Raw genomic sequence first — 22324 nt, forward strand, 5'->3', positions numbered from 1 at the left:
ATATTATGAAATCTCAGCAGTTTTATCTGCAAGTTTGGAGTTGACTTTGGGATTGTCCTATATTTTATTAAGTGTGAGTTTTATATCGCGTACAAGTAGAACTTGCTATATGAAGCTCACCGCCTATAACGTGAAGTACACCCGCATTGTCTCACAAAATCCATCGATGGATATTGTAATATTAGCCCGGTTTCAAGTCAGTTATTTTTGTGCTTAGTTTGCAGCATCGCATCATCCTGAGAACTTTCTCGACTTTTGTTCAGTTACCTGGACAAAATATCAGAAAGAGCATTCATGAGTTCTACTTAGCTGCAGACTATGTACAGTAAATACACGAATGATAACACTGGTCACCCGGCTTTATCTATCCCTAAATGTATTTTGACGCTGATTTCAAACATATTTTTTTTCCCTCTAGCACATCAAGTTCTTGAGATATTTTTTGACCTATGAAAGCTTACACCTGGATTTTACCATGCGTTTCACTTTCGCTATGATGTTTCAGGAAAACAAAATCCCATCTGTTGCTGAATCTAACATTGAATTCATACATATTACTAAATATAATTACTATTATTATTATTGTTGTTATTAATTTAATTTTTTGTATTATTATTATTATTATAATTTTATTTTATTTATTTTATTATTATTATGTATTTTATTTTTGTTTTTATTATTGTTATTATGAAAACTTGATGTGCTAGAGAAAAATTCAGGCAGATTCTGAACCAGACTAAAAAAATCGGAAAATGCATTCAAACAATTGTTGACCAGTGTCATTCATAATGTGTAAAATTAATAATGTAACTCTGACAGTGATGTGACAGTATCAACACAGCATTATCATCTTTGTAAAAGCCGATTCTTTTATACAGCTGTTGAATTGACACTGCCGATTGGAGCAAATAAATACGATAATTCTATTCTCAAGTGTGTAGTGTGTATGTGCATGCAAGCCTCACAGGACCAGTTGGTTACAATGTTCCTTCCTCACGCTTTTTTTTTTTTTTAAACTTTCCACGTTCATTCCTACTAATAGCATCATTTTTGCGCATGAGCCCACTTAGAATGCACGGAACCTCCCACGCCATCTGAGTGTGAATGTTGATGACAACTGGTCACTCGAAGATTAGTAGCCATGTATTAATATCAACACATTGCTGCAAAACGGCACAAACCTGTTACATCACCACTCGCATGAGTGTTCTGTGTGGGTATGAAGAGCGGGATTAAAAAAGAAAAAAAAAAAAGTTGGATATGAGCTCATACCTATAAATAGACAGTGACCCCCCTCGGCCTTTTATGTTCGATCTGTTTCATAATCGCAAAGGCTGCATGACTCACTGAGACAAGGCCAAGCACAAATTTGGGTGAACAAAAGTAGAAGCTAGGTGCATCAAAAAATGACTCGTAACAGCCACTGCATGGAAATGATGAAATTGTTAAAAAAAACATTCATCACACCAAATCGATGCATTTCTACCCTGGTTTTTATTTGATGCTCTCAAGCGTGCCGTCCGTCTGAACTGACATCGGTTGATCGACGGTCTACTTTGCACTTTCCCTCTAGCAGACTGACACACTGGCCTGTTGAAGTGACTGCGGCAGGCTGAGACAGCCTTTAGTCACTTCCTGTTACTGTGATCCCCGCAAGACACGGATGACCCATCTTGGCCCCTGCGACACTCCAGCCGCTTTGCACACTCAATTGTTGAGCCATCGTTTGATACACTTGATATTGTAGTTCCCTCAAGATGTAGAAAATGTTCGCGAGACCAAAGCACAATTTTCCGCTTTGCGTTTGTCCAATTCAGATGAGCTTGGTGTTGATTATTTCTGGCTTTTTGCTTTGCATGGAAGAGTTCTAACTTGCCTTTGTAGATTTAGCGAACTGTGTCAACCTGGTTTTCGGAAGTGTTTTTTTTTTTTTTCCCCAATAACACGATTTTTAAATCAGTTTTGCCAGAGAGATCGAAGCTCACTGGCGTCTGTTTTATTTATTTATTTATTTTTGGCGCCCGTTGCTTACATGCGGGGATCGCTAATGATTCTCTTAATTGTTCGATAAATATGGACATTAGATCAGAGGTGGGTAAACTTTTTGATTGGCGGGCCACAATGGGTTCTAAAATTTGACAGAGGGGCCGGACCAGGAGAAGATGGATGGAGTGTATAGGTTTCCTCACCTCGTCTGAGGAAAAATAAATACATTTAATTTTAAATGAAAGTGAACGAAAGCATTACACCAAATTATGTCTTTGACACACCACAATATTTAGAAAATAAAACATGAACAAGGTTTATTTATTTAATTATTTTCAAGTTCGACGGGCCGGAATAAAACGTTTAACGGGCCGCATGTGGCCCCCGTGCCGTAGTTTGCCCACACCTGCATTAGACGATGAAGTTAAGTATATTTCTTGTAATTGCATGTTGAGAAACGTGTTTGCCCATGCAGTTGTTCACAAAGTGGTGAACGTTTCCCCATTCGTCCTGTGATGAACTACATCTTTCGTGGATTCTCCTTTTACAAAATAATTAGCACTCACTTGTTTTCAATTATCATCTTCACCTGTGGAATATTCCAACCAGGTGTTTTCGGAGTGCGCATCATTTGAAGTGTGTTGAGCGTCATGTTTCCCAGTCTTTTGTTCACCCTGTCCCAACTTTTTGCGGAACATGTTGCAGGTATCCGATTCAAACTGAGAGAATATTTGCAACAACAAAAAGTCGTCCCAGCTTCAATGGAAAGGGCCTCAACTGGTTTTTATCTGGGAAGGCTTGCCACAAAGTTTAAGATGTGCTTAATTTTTTTTGGGGACCATTCTTCTTGAAGCTCATTTGTGAAGTCACACAATTCCAATTGTGGTAGCAAAAGGTGGATTAAGAACGGGAACATTCTTACGGAAGTCAAGGCAGGTGAGTGAAGTCGCTTGGCAAAATTCTATGTACTGAATGAATGATTTTTGAGTATTGGTATGTGACAATTATTTGCGGTATATTTCCTACCATCAACATAGAGTTGCAAAAAGTGCGGCTGCAAAAAAATGGACTGGAAAAACAGTTGTTTTTTCTTCCATGTTGAGAAATATAACATGAAGTTTAGTTTGCAAAAGAGAGCCAAGGCCAATAAAGTCCCACTAAATCACCTCGTTATTTCTGCAAAAAAAATGTTGTTGATAATATGTGATCATAGCATCTCCAAAAGTTTGTTCGAATTAAAAATGAGGAGGAAGCAGTGCTCTTGTGAGAGAAAAAAACGACAGACGGCGTCAGCGTGACTCACTTGCCATGCATCGATGAGAAAATCTCCCACAATTGTAGGTCAAAACATTTTGTTATATAACCACTCCTGATATTCCGCTCGTCTGTTATGGAAATGCCAAACAGACTCGTTACGATCTTTACCGACTCATGACAGATGAACGCCAAGGCGGAAACTGAAACAGTGGTCCGCGTCACGGGGGGGTCGGACCGTCCCTCCCGTCTCGTCCCACTGCTGCTCAGCTGCTGCTGTCATCCATATTTGCAGCCTCAGTGGACAATTTCCTCCGCTGCGGGCTCACAACAACGCATAGATCAAGTGAATTAATTCTGCTTTTGTGGCAGCGCACTGGAGATCTAGGTCATGCAGTCGTGGCTCTGCTTCCCCCCCCCACCCCCTTCCTTGTCAACATCCTCTCATCTCCCTCTGTGATCTGACCTTGACTTTCACAGGTTTTTGCGCGTGTGCTTGTGACTCCCGTGTGTGTGCGTAAACGTGACAATTGGAGACAGCCAAGGTATGACGGGATGTGAAATACAAGCAAGACGCTTCCTATATGTGGGACTGGCCTGCAGCTACCTGTGTAAATGCCAGAGGCAGAGTGGATGGAGAGCACAGAAGTGGATGTGGGAGGGTGAGCAGCGTGAAATAAGCAGAGGAGGAGGAGGAGGGAGCGGCGAGGGGACTGTGACGCACGCCGATACTCTGCGCTGGCCGCTGATTGGTCACAACGAGTGCCGCTCACAAAAGCTGGGAAGCCAGGCGCCGCTTGGAGAGCAGATTATGAAGCGGCGCTCCAGCAGCGGCAGTCTCCTCTCATTGTCTCAATGGCTGCACACGCATTCCTCCTGTGCTCCATCGCCTTGCTGTCTGCTCTCAGCCGGCCTGGTCTCACTCTGTCCGAGGAAGAGCTGCAGCCGGGACTCACCTACGATGAAGTGCCTGAAATCTTGGACAGAAGGTAAAGCCAGCCTCCTCTCCATCGCTATGAGCACAAGAGCGTGTGCGTGTGTTCATTCTTTCCTTTGTATTTATATTCCTCCCCATTGTCTTGCTTCTCCGTCTCACCTTGGCCGTCTCATGAATGGTGGAAGGGCTGTCTGTGTTTGGAGAGGGCTGCACCGCACGCCTTTGTTTGCCTCAGTGTTGGGGACTGCATCAGACGCCACTCATCAATCACAGATGAGGCTGTTGTCTATGTAGAGTAGTGTCGGTCCGAAACGAGGACGCTTCATCACGCTGTGGGCGTGCGAGGGGTTGGTGAGGACATACAAAGGGAGGAGGAGAGTGGGACATGGAGAGAAGGTAAACAAGGATGGGACAGGGAGGAGAGGATGAATCAGGGGTGGTCTGCTGGAGTCAATTTACTGATGCAATCATTGAGAGAGCGCGGGGAGGGGAGGGGGGAGGGCGAGGTGGAGGTGGAGGAGGTGGCAGAGTGAGAGAGGCGGCGAGATTGGGGAAGGGAATTGTCGCCAGACATGTCTGCATGTTGCTGTCCTGCGGGTCAAATTTGGATCAAACATTCAGGGGCCGATGTAGGACTCGCTCACAACTGTGTTACGAGGGCGAGACTGAGCCGGCAGCTATGGGCCTCGCTTGCTCTCAGTCAACACAAACCAGAGCAATAGTATTGAACACGGCTTTGGAAACCGTGCCATGCTCCGCCTCATGGCTGAGAACGATTCGGTAGCGCAAATGCATTGATGAGCAATTGATGTGATTATGGTCAGCAAAATGAATCTTGAAAGGGACGGAAACCCAAATAAAAGGGGCGGAAGAGGTCAGGGCCTGCAGTAGCTGATTTGTAGAGACTTGAGCTTCGGAACTGGGCGGTCATGGTCCGAGTCCCCCTGTGGACCAAAAAACTGCAACTCCTCGGAGAGGCAGATTCAAGTTGCCTCTGGTCGTGTAGCGCTTGAAAATGCTGACCGTCATAGTGCCAGCGTGGGATGAATTCCACTTCAATGCTTTATTCACGATCCCCATGTCGCTTACTTGCCATGTAAAAAATGCAACTTGAATATTTTTGGGCTGTAGGTTGGAACAACTTTAATATCTAAATTATTTACTTTTATGGCCGCAGTGTTTGTTAGCTCAACAAAATAGGCAAGTCGTTTTCCCCCAAACAATTTGTTCATTTGTTTGTTTGTACTTATATCTTATAGTTGGGGGGGGGGGGATGGACAATCCCAATTTTCACAGCAGCAAAACTCATTCAAGTTGACTTGAAATGTTGAGTTTACCCAACTTTTATTTTAATTTTTTTTTAACATAGTGATGTGGCTCAGAAGTGGACAAGTGCTTTAGAAAATGAAAGAGTGGAAGGAAAAACTTACTAATGTGGAAATAAGATTTTTTTTTAATTTTTCCACATCAGGCCTCTAAATAATAATGTACTAACAATGATAATAAAAATAATTCCCCAATTAATCTTTTTAAGTGGTTATGAGAAATGAGAATATTCAACTTTATTGTCTCCTAGTGATAAAAGTTGCTATGCTGTTTTTTTTTTAAAGCGATAACTTGTCTATAACCCTCACAGCCATCTGTCACGATGGCAAAAGGGCTGCACGACTTTAATCTGAAGGGCCATCTGAAGTTTGATCCCATATGCCCAGGATCAAACTTTGTCGGCAACTTTAGAACTGTTACAGCAGGTTGTCGGGTCCGCAAGTTGCCGCATCATTTTCAGATCTGACACACTCACTTTGTTATGTAAGAGGAGCTTTTTAGGCCTCCTTTTTGTTTTGTTTTTTTCTAAAAACTTCCAGATAGCATTTCATTGGCTGAAAGAGAAGTGTCCTTCAGAAGGGATTGGTGCAAACCAATTTGAATGCAAATTGATAAATCTCCATGTAGTGCATTGTTAAAGGTGCCGTCAAACAAGCGACTCTCCTGCATTCATTATACTTGATTAAAAAAAAAAAAAAGAATTTTTCATATATCCAATATAATTCCGTATGTTACCATATACACGTGTTAAGGATGAAAAATGTAATAAAACCATTTTTTTTTATATTTCCTTACAAATAAATTCACTGGGTATTTGCAGATGAAATTACAAAAATGAATTTATGTACAATGAAACCTGTTACACAGATTTAAAACTTGATTCCCTTTATTTCAAACTTGCCGCTTTTAAAACACGTCTTTGCAAGTATGATGAAAGCAAAATATGGTCACTCCTAATAATGGGCCAATTATATTTCTCAGACGTTTTTGAACGTCCTCGTTTCTTATATGACAGAAAGTGAACACTCAAAGTCCATTTTGTGACCATTATGTGACATATGACGTGCAGATTCAGAATTCCTCTTGCATGCCCTTGTTGCTAGGGAGGGCAACAAATTGACGCTATTTAAGTGCGCGCGTGGTTGGAGTTTTCTTTAATTCGGATAAAATACGATGACGTTCACCACACATCAGGGGAGCGTGGAATGTGTCTGTCTGCGCCTGGATCAAATCCACCAAAATCGCATTACACCCCCCTTGCACCGCAACTTAGACCTGCTTTCACCTGCTCTAAAGTCCAGTCGATTTTCTTTCGCCACATCAACCTGAAAAAAGAAACGTACGAAAAGCGAATAATCTTGGATTTGCAGGTGACGATTGATCACTGATCAACAAAAACTTGACAGTCAAAAGAGCAACATCAAATAGTGGGTAGAAGCTGTCTATAATTTAACCACTATATAAAATTGATCCAGAAACTAACGAGGCATATGAAGTGATCGTGACTTTCGACGCTTGACCAGCCATAATCAAATCGCCACGAAAATGGCAACAAGGACGGGCAACACCTCAGCTTAATCTGCCCTAAGAAATCTATTCGTTGGCTTGCCTGCATCTGCGCTGCGTGGGATTAAGACTTGTTTTCTTGCGCCGATTATTTAATGCGAATAATGTTCATTCAAAAGACAAAAAAAAGAACTCATTCAATTTCGGTGAAGGTCTGGATATAGTTATTCATCCAGGCATTATTTTTTGCCTTATTCTGAATATTTAGTGATGATCCAAATCAGGATTATTATTATTTTTTTTTTACTAGCTTTTTTTTTTCAATTAAAATTGACACGAAGCAACAACTGCTTATCAGTTTGATCAATTACAGCTCTGCCAGTGAAAGACACAAAGACAGATTCGCTTTAATCTTTCTTCCAAATATTGAGAACAAAACAATAAAACCTTCATTCGGTATAGATGATGCATCGTTGAATTAGGCAACGTTTCAAACCATACCAGAAAGTGTTTAACATTGTCACCTTTGGAGTTTTATTGTTTTTCAGGTCAGGCAAAATTTCTTCATGATGGTTATTTTATCATCCCATGATAAGCGATTACTGTTCATGTAACCTATATCGCAATAATATGGAATGACAGTTAAATCTTTTTTTTTTTTTTTTTAAATAGATGAAACTACAAACCGTATGGCAGCTAGGTTCATATTATTTGCTCTAAAGTTCAGCTATGAATAAAAATAGGTTTTCACATTGGTAATTAATGTGACATCATCACCGGACTTTCAGCAGGAAGTGGATTCATGCCAGTCTCACAAATGAAGACTTCATGCGTCATGAAGTGATGGATTAACAATGCAGGGAACTTGATAGTACAATGTGTTGTATTGCGCCAAACAGTGGCACACAACTGAGATGGCATTGGGTCATCCTCAGAGCCATGTTGTTTTCATTAAAATAGGTCCGACGAATTTGCTGTCCTTGCAGTGTTTGTTTTGTTTAAGTTTATTTTTAACTCAGAGTAATTATTACAGTCATTAATCAACTACGGGAAAAATGAAAAATTACTCAATGAGTTGGGAATGTAGTAAGATATAACGCCACTTCCCATCCCTCATTTTGTTTTTACAAGGCGACCTCGGGTTAAGATGACCTTTGAGCTTTTGAGGTTGTGAGCTAGTTAGTGCATCAGTGTTAGCGTTAATGTCGTACTTACAACTTTGCGCTCGATTCACAACATCCTCATGACATCAGGTGGCATATTGGCGGGCGTGTTCAAATTTAAGAGACATATCAAGAGGGAGTGAGGTGAGCCAAAGGGGTGGCGTCGATTATATAAAAGGGCATGTTCAGCACTCAGGCACCGTGTGACAAGCTCAGCCAATGACGCGGCCTCAGCAGTCCTGGCCTGCTGACCTCACCAAACTGGCACAAGAACAAATGCGAGGGCTTTAGCTAGCACTTGCACACTCCTCTTGTGCCTTTCGGCCAGCTGAGGCCTGGCTAGGTGCGATGTATTATTTTATTATTTTTCTTCCCTTCCCCCCAACCCCCCTGTTTGCTCTGTGCCGCTATTTGACTGAGACATGAGTTACTCTTAACAGGAGTTAAGCCACCATCAAGCCCTCGGCTTGGCACGGTTCAGGCTGATTGTCATCAAAGAGGGAACCTGCATTAGCAGATTACTCTTGTTGAGGTCGAATTTGAGCAAACAAACCATATTTGATGCTATTTCTACCTCACCTTTAGCAACTAGCAGCTCAATTATCACCTTTTCCAGTCAAAATAGAGGGCCTCAATTTTTATGCTTATCAAGGCTCAAAATAAGATGCTTCGTATCACAGTTTACAAGGCAAAATTAGCAAATACCTAATCAAAATATTGAAAGGTAATACTCAGAAAAAGCTGCGCTGGGCTTGATGTCACCTACCGCAGGTAGTCGGAGGTTGACGGAAGCGCGGTGCGACTTACGCCGCAGCAGCAGCAGCTAGCTAGCAATGGACTTCAGTAGGCTACAAGTGTGCCTAAACATGTTGCAGTCGGTTCTTTCGTCAATAGTTAACACCTCCGCGATGGTGAGTAAGCTATATTTCTGAAAATGGTCATTGTCAAGAAGGGATGAGGAGAAAAGATAGATAAACCATGCTAACTGCTAAGCTAACCACAGATTGACTCGGCTAGGGTGTTTAACAAGTTGCTAAGTGCTTGGGGTGATCCGTGTACACTTTTCAGAGATGTCTGACTATTACCGCGTTAATGTGGAGAACATTCTGATTTGAAAAGAAAAATAGCAGGCAAATTAATTAGTGTGAGAAACTCATACTCACGAAACAGACCCAGAAATTAACTGACTTTCATTATGATGTAGCAGCAAGAGTGGCCTATAAGGTTAAAAGTATATTAATACAGTATAAAATATTTATATCAGTTATGTTATTTGTTTGCTAGCACAATAGAATCCCAAGTTTAAAATTGTAATTAAAAGGTATGTTGACTAAATATTCTCAAAATTATATCACATCTGATGTCATCTTATTTTAAATCGATTTAGCTTTGCTTCTAGACGAGAATATAGTTTGCTGCCATACACAATGTGAATTTAAGAAATGACAAGTTGATGTTCATTTATTGTTGTCTTCTATTTTTATTGTTCAATAAAATACATTCAGGACCCGGAAAACAAAATATTGCAAAAAATAAATAAATAAAATAAAAATAAAAAATAGAAAAATGCGCCACAAATGAACAAAGTTAGACCGCCAATGAATTCATTTATTTTCAACTCTACTCTGTAAAGAAAAAAATAATATTTCTACCCTAGAGTGTAATTTTGAATCATTTTAGCAGCAGAAATGCAAGTCAGCCTGATTTAGCATGTTAGCATGTTTGGTCGATTCTATTTGAACTTGAAACAGTAGACATCACAAGTGATCCATGACATTTCCGGGTTTATAGTTTATGGAGAAAGTATATGTAACATAAAATAAAAAGAAAAATTGTAATTTCCATATCTATGAAAACGTACGTTAAGACAGCCAGCCACGTCTTATTCGTCTTTGTCCAGTATGATCAAACCAGTTAATGTCAGTTGGGCGCTAGTTCCCGCATATCTCTAATCTCGTTGCACACTTGAGTACAATGACAATAAAGGGATTTCTAATCTAATCTAATATACACTGGCCACATTTTGTTTGTTTTTCCAATGAATTGTTATTCAAAATGGTCATTTTGCACATGCACTGTCCAGGACACTGCAGAATCTGACTTCATTAATCTTCGTTAATCTCCTCATTTTGCTTGTGGCCTTTGTCTCTCCGCGGTCAGGCTCCAGTCGACCTGGCCTGTGTTCACCGCTAATCCTAATCCACCTGGCACCCAACTATATAACATTGCTCAGGTGGAAACTGCACCAGATGGGTGGATACCTGCTCCAGACTGCTGAGACGCTTACATAAATACAGTTGGTAACCTGCCGTACTGTTTGCTTTTCTTTCACAAGGGCAGCCGTGGTTCAACCCTGGTTTGGATATTTTGGCAAAAAAAAACACACTAGAAATCTCCCAAACGCATGTGTGGTGTGAATTATGAACAGAAATAAAAACTTCTAGCGTCTGCTCCAGAAAGCAAAAAAAATAACAAGAAAAACGTGAAGGGATAAAAATACTGCAACATCTAAACTTTATTGCGGATAATCAGAGACACTTTAAACTGTAGTATGTGTGCTGACTCTTTTTAAAAAAATGTAAACAATAATTCTTAACATTCCCAGTTGTGAGGGTGTGCACATTTATGCAAGCACATCATCTCAGTTATTTTTACTTCGCCTCTCAAAAAGTTAAACCTTTTTCCCCCACCCCAATAATGTTGGACAGGTTATAAGTCACTTTAATGATGGAAAAAAAGTTTTGAAATGATTTATCTTGGTTTCTTTTTTTTAACATCATGAAACTTGGCATTTGAACAGCAGTGTGTGTGATTTATATCCACTAATTGGAAGGAAATAATGTGCAGGTTAATTTGTCCTGGGCCTCAAGACTAACTCAACACTTAAAGATGACAGATTTTTGTCTGGAAACAACTGTTATGCAAGGAAAATAAATAAAGTTGTTGTCTTGAAAACACTCGCAATGTAGCAAATGAAATCATAAAGCCCAGCCCTATTTCTCTGTTCTACAGTTAAATAAATTCTAAATCGAGCTATCCCTGAAGCACAACACTGAATGGTTGAAGTCAGAATAAAATACTGAGATTTATTTAGTGTGTGTGTGGGGGACGAAATCATGTCAACTGTGTCTGATCCATTGTGCACAGCAGCACTTGGATGCATGAGCCAGGAAAAAAAAAGAAAAAAGAAAAAAAAAAACCTTTGGGCAACAACCACCACCTCAAAAATGGGCTGAACATCTCAGTGACGTCAAGAGATTTTCTTCTCCATGAATGTGGCTAAAACCCAGCCCAACTGCTTCAAATCCTCAGCTTGCTTGGCTCACTTTTATGCATGAACAGGGAAAGTAACTGCATCAAAAAAACATTTTGGGTACGTTTGAAAAATGGGTTGGATGTAGCTTTTGTTGATGATTTTTTTCAATTAAATATATAATTATTAGAATAATTGCTTGCGATAAAACTAGGGCTACTACTAACAATTATCTTAATAATCACTTTTTAATTGATGCATAAATATAGTAAAAAAATGGACGTTTTTGTCAAGATGACAAACTTATTCAGATTTTATTTATTTATTTTTTTATTTCCTTTGGTCCATAACATTGCAAAATGGGCAACAATGTTGATTTCCCCCCCCCTCAAAGTAAAAGCAGATGTTTGTAAACGTATTATTTTGATCAAACACAAAGATAATCCCTCTTTTTTTTCATGCAGGGCTACTGAAATCTGAGAATATTTACTGTTGAGGCTGAATTTCCGAGCATTTGGATAATTTTAAGATAAACAAGGTCTCTCTAAATGATAAAAAAAAAAATCAGTTGTCGATTAATTTGCTAATCGATTAGTTGTCGATTAATTTGCTAATCGATTAGTTGTCGATTAATTGTTGCGCATGTAAATAAAATTAAACATGCTAACACTCTCTGACAATAGCAGATGACCAATGAATGATTTTTTTTTTCGTGCTTGAGCTCCACATTATTCCATCATGTATTGATTTCACCAAGGTCTCTCCTTTTATTTCACATTTATGCAAAACTAGAGTTTCTTATTTACTTACATGCTACCTGCGTAAGGTCTTTAAAGAGGTTAATTATAAGAAGCTATTGTGTGTGTGTGGATAAATCTAGATGATCTCCGACAGACCAGCAAAGACAGCAGAGTTAAAGCAAAGCATCCCGACAAGTAGAACGGGCCCATCCACTGACCCCCCCCCCCGCCAGTTAGCCAATTTCCTCTGTGTGATGTCTTTGATTGGACGGTTAAAAGGAGCAGGATGAGCTTGACTGAGGCGGTGCGGGATTGCCTTGGAGGGAGTGTGGAGCAGCTGCTAGCTTATAGGACACACACGTGAAGGAAATGCGTGTCCACTATGCCCCAGCAGCGATATATGGGTCAGTACCACATCAGTGATCAGCTGTCCACCAAAGATGTGAGCGCTTCCATGCAAAGCAATATTGCCTTGCAGAAAGAAAGTGAAGTCAAAATCTGATATTGTACATACACAATACATAAAATGTTCACAATGGTACAATAACACAAATAAATGCACATCTGATGTTCAGATACTTTGGGGGAAATCGATGACAGTGAGTGTGTATTTCATTGGAGAAAAAAATGGTCTCAGCACTGGCGGGCCGTCAAGGCCTTCTCTGCTGGCCTAACATAAGCAAGAAAAAAATGAACATATTCTACACATTGATGTCACATTATATCCAAGTGTTGTATTTTTAGGTGAGAGTTTTTATCCAATCAGAATTCTGATAGCTCTTGTTGCCATGCAGGTTTCACAATATCAATAGCACGCTTCTATTCATTCCGAGGCCTTCAGATATAATCATGGGGGCGTCTGTTTTATCAAAGTCGTGGAGCTTTCAGGTTTGATCGACAGTTGCGATAGCCAATCAGACGACGAGTTGGTTACAGTGAGCCTTCTCGCTGGTCTTACGCTGAAGGTGAACGTGTCTTGTGATTGGATACTCACCCATGAGGGGGGAGCGCTAGGCGAGCGTGTGAAAATCTAAAATATATATTTTTTTATTTAAACCAAAATGGCCGAAGGAGGGGGAAGTATGGATTTAATTGCAGATACACTTGTGAGGCCATTTTCAAGAGGGACCTTTCAAGAGAAGTTAGGTCATCCAACACTCACTCGGTACTGTGTAAGTGAGTTTTTTGCGTCTCGGAGGGCAGTTTTCTTACCCATACCTAAAAGGCTGGTGCTGGAGCACCTCAAGGAGGCTATGCGTGCACATGCCTGATTACGGAGCATTATTTCCAATTAATCGTCAATGTGTAATTTCCCTGCGGTGTGCTCCGAATCTCATGTTGTCTTGTCTTTTTCTCCACAGCCGAGAGAACCCCAAACAAGCCACAAGAGTCACATCAAGTAAGTGAGTGACAAACGCGGCGCGATGGAAGGCCTGATTCAATCAAGCCGGCCTTGCTGACAAATGCATTTTGCTCCTGACACGCATCTTTGCTTCACTCTAAAGCAAACACAAGGGGGGGAATCTGTGTTATTTTATGCACCCCAAATCTGGCGTATGTGTAGTTATATTTAGATTCTTTGACAAAAAGACGGATAAACACGGATCTTGTGATGCAACAAAATGTTTGTAAATACTGAATAATGGTGTTACTGCCAGGGAAAAAAAAACAAAAAAAAAGAAAACGCTGATGAGTCACAAGGATGACGCAAAACAACTGGAAATAGAGAGGAGCTGGAACACGGAGGTGTAGGCTGCAGGATGTATTTGTGCATGTGTGTGTCAGTAGCATGCGTGTGTGTTTGTGTGAAAGAGGGGGCTGAACTTTTATGATTACGTTGCAATCTGCACAGCGGCATTGGGATTTGTATGCTGATGTAACCTTTCCCTGCCAAACCGTGTGTTTTCAGGTCAGGATGGAGAGTATGGCTTAGAAAGCAAAGAGGTTGTTTTGACGCCTGAAGATGAAAACCCACTCAGGAGAATCCTGCAGGTACGCACGCACACCACTTTTGCTTCGCTGCCATTGTGTCTTCATCCACATCTTGTATGCGCATGAAAACAAAACAAAGCACTCTGCCGCTCTGCGTGACCTTGGATGTGAGAATATTACTTGGTGTCACATTCACCAGAGGAACATCTTTGACTGCCACACACACACACTCACACCATTGTAAAGACACATCTGTGTGGCCATATGTTACTGATGCAGTCAGGCATGCTCAAATCTGTTTTCTACAGATGAAACGATCCTTTAGTTTTTGCTTCATTTCAAATAGGACATTCACAAAGAGGGGCTTTTATTCCCTTAAACAATCTCAACCATATATGTCAACCCAGTCATTTGAAAATAATGAGAGAAACGTCACTCACAGTGAATTTCTTGTCAAACGCTGCTGGATTAGCACAAATGCCTTCCAGTGCGATGTAGCGCCCAAGCAAAGAGATTACGAAGATGGAGGCGCTTCTGGTATATAGGCTACTGTACATCATGTTTTCCTCTCAGTGCACATCTGCTCCTCACTGACTTCAATTCAACTCTGACTACATCACTCTCATTCTATGGTTGGGATGACGGCGACGTTGAACACCAGTTGGATTTAATTCTAATGGTCAATTTATTGCCAAATTACAAATTATGCAAAACATTTTAGAGCCAGGGGAGGCGAATTCTAAACTCTCAAAGGGTTAATTACAGTTTAACGTGATGGAATTGTAAATTGGATTTAGTAAAAAAAAAGCATTTAGTTTGACACACCTAGTTTGAATAATTCAATCTACTTGTTTGGGTCAAAGTTGGATGATTGTGCTTATGCAGGACAATAAGAATTCGCTTCCTGTCTCCCTCTAGTGGACAAACTGTAGTAGGTCAGCTATTTGTAAGGCATATTGTGAGACTTTAACAACCTTTTTTAATTGTATTTTTTTCAGAAACTCAGCTCGTTTTAAGGTTATTTTTTTTTCATTTAAAAATAAATAAATAAATAAACAACCAGATCGCATGGGTCAGTCAACCTTTCAGGGTGTTGCTCACCAATGAAGTTAAAAAGTTAAGTTACGGTGGAAAAGTATTCCTGATACGTAATGAAGCCTACAACGGTCTTCATTTATGAAGCAAAATTTTTGTCAATGTGCAACTTTTTCTTTCTATTTTGCAACTCTTTACTTTGTACTGGTGGTGGGCAGACTGGCAGAATTAAGCGAGCAGCAGAGCAGGATAAAAAAAACGAAAAGAGATGCAGTTAAATTGATTCTGGCTGACTAACTTTTATTCTGCGGACCAGCATGACTAAATCTATCTAAAAACATATCGATGTTTAAAATAAAATAGATGCACATTAGTGTACATCATAATGTATGCAGAAGTGTTCTACGGGTCAAACTTGGGCTTTCACTGAACAATCATTCAGAGGAAACAAAACGAATGACGTGATTGAATTATTTATTATTTAAATTCTGATTGGTACAAGAAACAGCTCTGTAGCTAGCTGATTTAGTAGAAGCTACATCGGTCAGCACAACTGATTCTGAAGGCCCTGGGCAGAGATTACATTGACATGGTAACACAAAGAGACTTTTGATCTGACCAAAAAAAAAAATTCTCAACGCAGTGAAACTCCAAGAAACAATACGAAATGAAGAGAATAAATTAAAAAAAAAAATCTTTAATTTTTTACATTGTAGTCGCTGGCTCGCTGTGAACACCTTGGTTGGTGCTGACTGTATCCTCATCTGTCGTCTGGACCTCAGGGCAGTGAAACTAAATTCTGCCGTCTGTGCCATTCTTTTTTTTTTTTTTCTCACAGCCTTTCAAGTGGCATCACGCAGGGATGTCTCACAGCAAGAGGAAGCTGCTCCAGTCGTTGATGGGCCCGTACGGCCCCTTGAGCGTGTCCTACAACGGGAAGACGTGCATTCTATTCAAGGCAAAGCGCCTGGCCATCCGCTACAGGAATCACACCTTCATCGATCTGACGGAGAGAGTGTTCAATGGCAACTCACCCGTGGACACCAAAAGCTCAGTCTGCACCAAGGAGAAGGCCACGTAAGTAACGACAACTCCAGGCATGTTCTGGTGCTTCTTCTTGTGGCGCATGTCTTCGTCATTTCTTATCTGGACATAAACTGTGTGTGCACTGTGTCGGATGACAAATTGTGTCATGTGACAATCAAAATTTTGTTGAATGAATATCATCAGCTTGTAAGATTTTCTTTGGAAAGACAACATTATTGAATCAGAATCAGCTGCGCTCATTTCAGCAAGGGGACGGTTTGAGCTTTGGATATTTTTAAAAGGCAATTAAAAACATTTCTTTTAAGACGGGCATTTGCAATTTTTTTTTTCTATATTTTTGTTTTGTTGTTTATTTATTTATTTTTTTAATATATTTTTTTATTTTGTATTGTTGTGATTTAACTGCAAAACAGTTTGTGAGAAGTGCTATATAAATAAATTTTACATACTTACTATATGCATGAACAGTTCAGACGAGATGGAAATGAAAATAAACAAAGCATGACTAAAAATGCAAGATAAAAATATGTGGCCTTAGCCGTCTTATAAAATTGCAGTAAATGGATATTGCGCAGTGTTCCAACTCGATGACATCTTAGTCTGCGGGGGTCAGTGCATGTGTGACTTTTGGGTGGTAATGGCTTTTTAAAAAAAAAAAAAAATGTTTTGGAGTTGCTTTCATCCTTGCTCCGATGCACCTGTTGCGCTTCACCGAGGGTGAAAGGTCAATCAGGTCACAGCCAGGTTGAGAGCTGTCCTTAAAAATGTTGTTTGACTGCAAGACCGAATTAACGTTTTCATGTTGCTCTTCGACAGGCTTTCGTTAAAGTTTGGTGATGTGGAAGATTTGCGAGGTCTAGTAATCAGGTACGTTTTCTGTTCTTACTTGAAATGTTTTCAACGATCAGATACTTATATTCCCTTTAACTGATTTTGTCATCCTGCAATTGAAAATAACTGCTCACAGAATACATTTAGAAATACAGCAAATATTACATTTCTATTTATTTATTTATTGATTTATTTGTTTATTTATTTATTTATTTATTATTATTATTATTTTTTTAGCATTAAATTTCACCAGTCCAGTACATTCAAATTTCTTGCAGTGTGATCCCTACTAATACACTGAAAGGACATCACAAAGTCTCATAGAATCCACAAAACATTGTTATTCCTTTCATGAATTTAGTTTCTGAAATCTGACATTTATGCATGCCTTCCCCCGCAGGCTTCAGATGTCCAACACCTTCTACGAAGCAGCAGGTCAAAACTGGTTCACCTTGGACAGTGTGCACATCCACTACAACTGGACTCAGGAGGCCACGTTCAACGCCAGCGAGGTTTATGCTCCCGCCACGTCGTCCTACCACTGCCAGCATGTCAGCAGTCTGCACAAATATGACACCCTACTGGTGCCCAGCTCCCACACCGACACGTCCGCCAACTGGCACATCACTTTCACCGATTTCCAGGTACGATCTGCGAAAGCAGGGGTGTCAAACTCAAATACACAGTGGGCCGAAAACTAAAACGTGAATAAAGCCAGCATTTAATTTTTTAAAACAATATAAATGCAGATTTTTTTAATAGATTTTTTTTTTATAATAAGTGGTTTAATTCATTTAATACAATGTCTAGTTTTTTAAATTACTATAGTTACTATTATCATATCGAATGTAAAATGGTATAGTAGTCATAGGACTAAATATAATGACACTGCGGACCAGATTTGGCCCGCAGGCCAGAGTTTGACACCTTTGTCCTAAAGCAGGGGTGGGCAAACTTTTTGATTGGCAGGCCACAATGGGTTCTAAAATTTGACAGAGGGGCCGGACCGGGAGCAGATGGATGCCGTGTTTTGGTAACCTCACCTCATCCGAGAAAAAAAAAATATACATTTAATTTTAAATGAAAGTGAACAAAAGCATTACGACAAAATATGTCTTTGAAAAACCACAGTATTTAGAAAATGAGACATTAACAAGGTTAATTCATTTAATTTTTCTCAAATTCGGCGGGCCGGATTAAAACGTTTAACGGGCCGCATGTGGCCCCCGGGCCGTAGTTTGCCCACACCTGTCCTAAATAATGAAATGACAGCGACTTGTTCGCTATACTTGTCTCTTATTGAATGCGTGTGCGTAAATTGATCTATATCTTGACTCACTTTGTGTAGCTCATCAACTCAAATGAATATGAGTACATCAGTGTTGTTAGTTTTCTGACTTCACCCTGATGATGATTTCAGGATGATGCGTAGTTTTCGCTCATTTTGTTTCAACCCATTTTTTTTAAATTTTTTTTTTTACTTGGGTGCATGTCCGTCTTTGCCAGCCATTTCCTTTAGTGTGCCATCAGTCTGTTCCAGCGTATGTTTGGCAGTCCGTTAGCCTGTCTGTACTCCGTGCGCTTGGCCATCTGCTCGGCAGTCTCAACCTGTGTGTTCTGCTAAACCCAGTAAGAGCCACTTGTCCTCTTTAATTCAGCCTAATCTCCGCTTTCTGCCTTCTCCTTCAGATTCAAGCCTTCAACGTGCAGTCGGACAAGTTTGCGTCGGCAAGTGACTGCGCTACTTTCCTGACGCCGGCCATCCTCATGGGCTTGGTGACGTCGCTGATCCTCCTCCTGGTCCTGGCCTACGCCCTGCACATGGTGGTCCACCTCAAGCATATCGACCGCTACGAAGAGCACAAGGCAACCGTTTACTTCCCCCGCAGTCCAGAGGCTGAACTGCCGGACAAGAACAGCCTGTGAACGAAGCGGACAGGGGGGCAAAGAGAGAGGAAAAAGCAGAGGAGAAAGCAAGTCATGGAAAAAAAAGTATCCTCCACAGAGTATTTCTTTAACAAAATGCCTGTTCACATGAAAACCTTGTAAATCACTTGTAAGTAAATGCAGGATACTCTTTACTCATTGACTTGTATGTTGGCATCCATTATCGGGATGCTGAAGCCTCTCCTGGGCCGACAGTTCATGATCCAAATGTCAAAAGGTCAAGGGGAGTCCTGGGGCCCTGCGGAGGGGGGAGGGGGATAAGCGGCCTTTTACCCCAGCCAGCCATGCGACCCTTAACAGGCAATCTGTCACTGGCACAGCTAACATCCGATGCTCTCGATTAAATGTAAGTAGTACATGGGTGTCATATTAAAAGCTTCCGCCACTCGTCATCTTTCCAGCTTTCTCTAAGATATCCGTTGTCCTACCGCTGCAACAACTATATGCTTCAAAAAGCCAGTTTTAGCGCTGGGATTGTCGTGTTAGCTGCATGGCATGAAAAAAAACAAACAAAAAAAAAAAGCTGGTCAATCTGAGCGAGTGCAGTGCTTCCTGAGAATCGGAAAGTGTTGCATGAAGTGCAGTTAAAAATAAGCAAAGTGAGGCACAAAGCGAGCTCAAAAAGCTTCCGAGAGAAATGGGAAGGCAAAGAAACTCTGGTCGAGCATCTGGCTGGAGTGAACGGCCGTTCGGAGCCTTTCCATGACGCTCACCTCGTCCCTAAAGAAGACTTCTGCTTGGGATTTAACTGTGAAATGGCCTTTTAATGGAGCAGCTGGATGACGACGAAGGAGGGAGTGGTTCAACAAACTAGCACAAAATTGGTTAGGAGCAAAAGCACTGACCAGAAGACTTTAAAAACTATATTGAAGAACAATGGTGCGAAAGACGGCCCGCCTGAAGGCGACACCGCAGCGTCTCTTTCTCTCTTTCTGTCTCTTGCGCTCTCTCTCTCTCTCGCTCTCTCTCGCCGGTTAACTGGCTCTCTGAGAGTCAAGATTTTGGACATGCGAGGCCATTGGACCTCCAGCCAAGACACTGGGTGTGACTGCCAAAGTGAAGCTTCAAAGGTGTCGCCATAAAATATGGCGAGTGAGATGGAAAAAAAGAGCGAACCGTTTCAGCTATGTACAAAACAAATACATGTACAGAAGTGTCACTCCGCAGAGGTCTTTTTTTTTTTTTTACTTTTTTTTTTTTCATTTTTGTCTTTTTTTTTTATATACAATGTAATCATGAAAAACGTACTTCTGCTCATCCGTCTAAACTAAAAGGTTGAACAAGTTGTAGATGCATCTGGATCTCTTTACAGCAGCTGCTTACTTCAAATATAATTTAATTTTACAACATTGTGCAATGGGATGAGGATTAGTGATATGATTCCCCCCCTTTCCCCTTCCTACATTTGTCTATTTGTTTTATGATGGGGTCTGATGCAATTAAGTCCAGTCAATCTAACTGTACATCCAAATTCCTGCCATCGAGGGACAATGCTAAGGAATGCCGTCCAGCAACTGGGATTTATAGATGCCATTATTATGCCAGAAGCCACACTAGCAGCAGTAACAGCATCAATAAGTCATTACCACTGATTAAAAAAAAAGTGTCAGCATGACAATAAGTAGATATCTTAACATTCGATATGGCAGTTCTGTCAATCTGTAGCAGTGTCAAATGTGTTCTTTGGTCATAAGTGTATCCTACAAACTATGAAATGAGTGCGGGTAGTTTGTCCAAGGACCAACTGATTGAACAATAAATGATATTTAGAGGAGGATGTGTTTTGTGTTATGTGGATGAGCACCGCTAATATTCAGATTAACTCATTTACTCTCTTATATTTGTTAATACTATATTTAATTGATGCAAAAAATTACAAAAACTCTAATATATTTGGTCTTTGACATACTCTGCAGTCTACACGAAAAAGAAACGTGTAATTACATAGCATAACCGGAAGAGGGCAGTATTGGATTGTCTCTGCACCATCACAACTGCATTGTTGCGCATTTTATTCTTTATATTTTAATTTTTTGGACCATTTTGGGCTAAATTGTTGAAATCTATCGTGAGGTGTTACTCGATTAGCATTCAAATATATATTTTTTAAAAACCAACCATTTGCTTTGAGGATGTTGTGACATTACGTTAAATCCTCTAACTGTCACTGTTTGATTGCTAAGGAATCTTCTGCTATTGATAATGATCCCACAATTTAATGTTTGAGATTTAATAGGAAATCTAAGTCAGCAAATATCTCAGAATAAATGAGTCATAAGCACTTTTGAGAGAGAGAGAGAGAGAGAGAGAGAGAGAGAGAGAGAGAGAGAGAGAGAGAGAGAGAGAGAGAGAGAGAGAGAGAGAGAGAGAGAGAGAGAGAGAGAGAGAGAGAGAGAGAGAGAGAGAGAGAGAGAGAGAGAGAGAGAGAGAGAGAGAGATTCTTTATGATGACCCCCAGACATCAATCAGTGAGTGTGTTGTGTTTAATATTAATCTTTCCCATTGGAGAACTCCGGCGTGTGGATGCCGATTGTGAAATTTGTGGCCGTGGCCTGAGCACAGACAGATAGGCCCGTCTGTTTTGTATGTAAAGCTGCCAGTCATAAAGCGCGGTTCTCTACACAACCCTTTCCTTACAGCCAAACTGCGATGGGGACTCGGGAGGCTCTAAATAAGCTGCATTGCATTGTGGGAGCTCAAGAGACCAGAAGGAGGGTTTGTCGGGTTCAACCTTCACTGTCTCATTTTCAGTTAAAAGTCAGTTAGAAAAAAAAAAAAACAACAACCCCCCAAAAACACCCTCTTCCTCATGCCCAAGATAACATCGCTCACACTGACTGCTGTTATTCTGAAAATCACAGTTTTCCTCCAATAGCGCTCCATTATGTCTGTTGAGACTTGGCGAGTCCACTTTTAATTGGACCTTCCAGTCAAGAAACCACAGACAACGAATTCCCGCTCCCCTATCAGCATAGCCAGCATGGAGGGCCTAATTTTAGCCCTTAGGCATGTTATTATTGCAAATGAGGTGCTAATCAACAAGCGTGTGGGTCGGCGGTGAAAATGATTTCTGTGGATGGATCACGGTGTTCCACATATGTTGCTCCACACCCAGGAGTATAAATATTTTTGTAGGCCTTGTGGAATAAAGATATGAATGAAATAATTGACAATATTCACATCTAATTTAATCAGATGAAAGTGGATGGCAGGAAAACAAAAGAAGTGAAAAAATAATAAGGCTTATTTCCGGAAAGTGTGGAATATAAAATGGAACCTAAAATGAGAAGTGCAGAAAAAGGGGTGCTTGTGAAAACAAAGAGTAGGCATGACAACACACCTTTCCTGTAAAACTATTTTTTCTTAA

The 22324-nt window shown here is 40.5% G+C and overlaps 1 protein-coding gene across 1 annotated transcript; it reads left to right on the plus strand.

Annotated features, from left to right (window-relative positions):
* The first annotated feature begins 2882 nt into the window (after positions 1 to 2882).
* atp6ap1lb (ATPase H+ transporting accessory protein 1 like b) lies at positions 2883 to 20731 on the plus strand. The gene is made up of 9 exons (XM_088291758.1): positions 2883 to 2922; positions 3721 to 3785; positions 3863 to 4229; positions 13527 to 13564; positions 14075 to 14157; positions 15971 to 16209; positions 16996 to 17046; positions 17411 to 17654; positions 18700 to 20731. The coding sequence occupies exons 3-9, from the start codon at positions 4096 to 4098 to the stop codon at positions 18934 to 18936; spliced, it is 1026 nt and encodes a 341-aa protein (XP_088147884.1). The 5' UTR covers positions 2883 to 2922; positions 3721 to 3785; positions 3863 to 4095; the 3' UTR covers positions 18937 to 20731.
* Positions 20732 to 22324: the final 1593 nt, after the last annotated feature.

The sequence above is a fragment of the Idiotropiscis lumnitzeri genome, chromosome 3, assembly GCF_059441095.1.
Source record: "Idiotropiscis lumnitzeri isolate Australia: NSW breed Sydney's pygmy pipehorse chromosome 3, RoL_Ilum_1.0, whole genome shotgun sequence".
Lineage (NCBI taxonomy): Eukaryota > Metazoa > Chordata > Actinopteri > Syngnathiformes > Syngnathidae > Idiotropiscis > Idiotropiscis lumnitzeri.

What these genes read in the sequence shown, in the direction of transcription:
- atp6ap1lb (XM_088291758.1), top strand. Translation starts at nt 4,096, where the DNA reads ATGGCTGCACACGCATTCCTCCTGTGCTCCATCGCCTTGCTGTCTGCT. An exon ending in TTGCGAGGTCTAGTAATCAG is followed by an intron (nt 17,047 to 17,410) that starts GTACGTTTTCTG and finishes CTTCCCCCGCAG; the next exon opens with GCTTCAGATGTCCAACACCT. An exon ending in TCACTTTCACCGATTTCCAG is followed by an intron (nt 17,655 to 18,699) that starts GTACGATCTGCG and finishes CTTCTCCTTCAG; the next exon opens with ATTCAAGCCTTCAACGTGCA.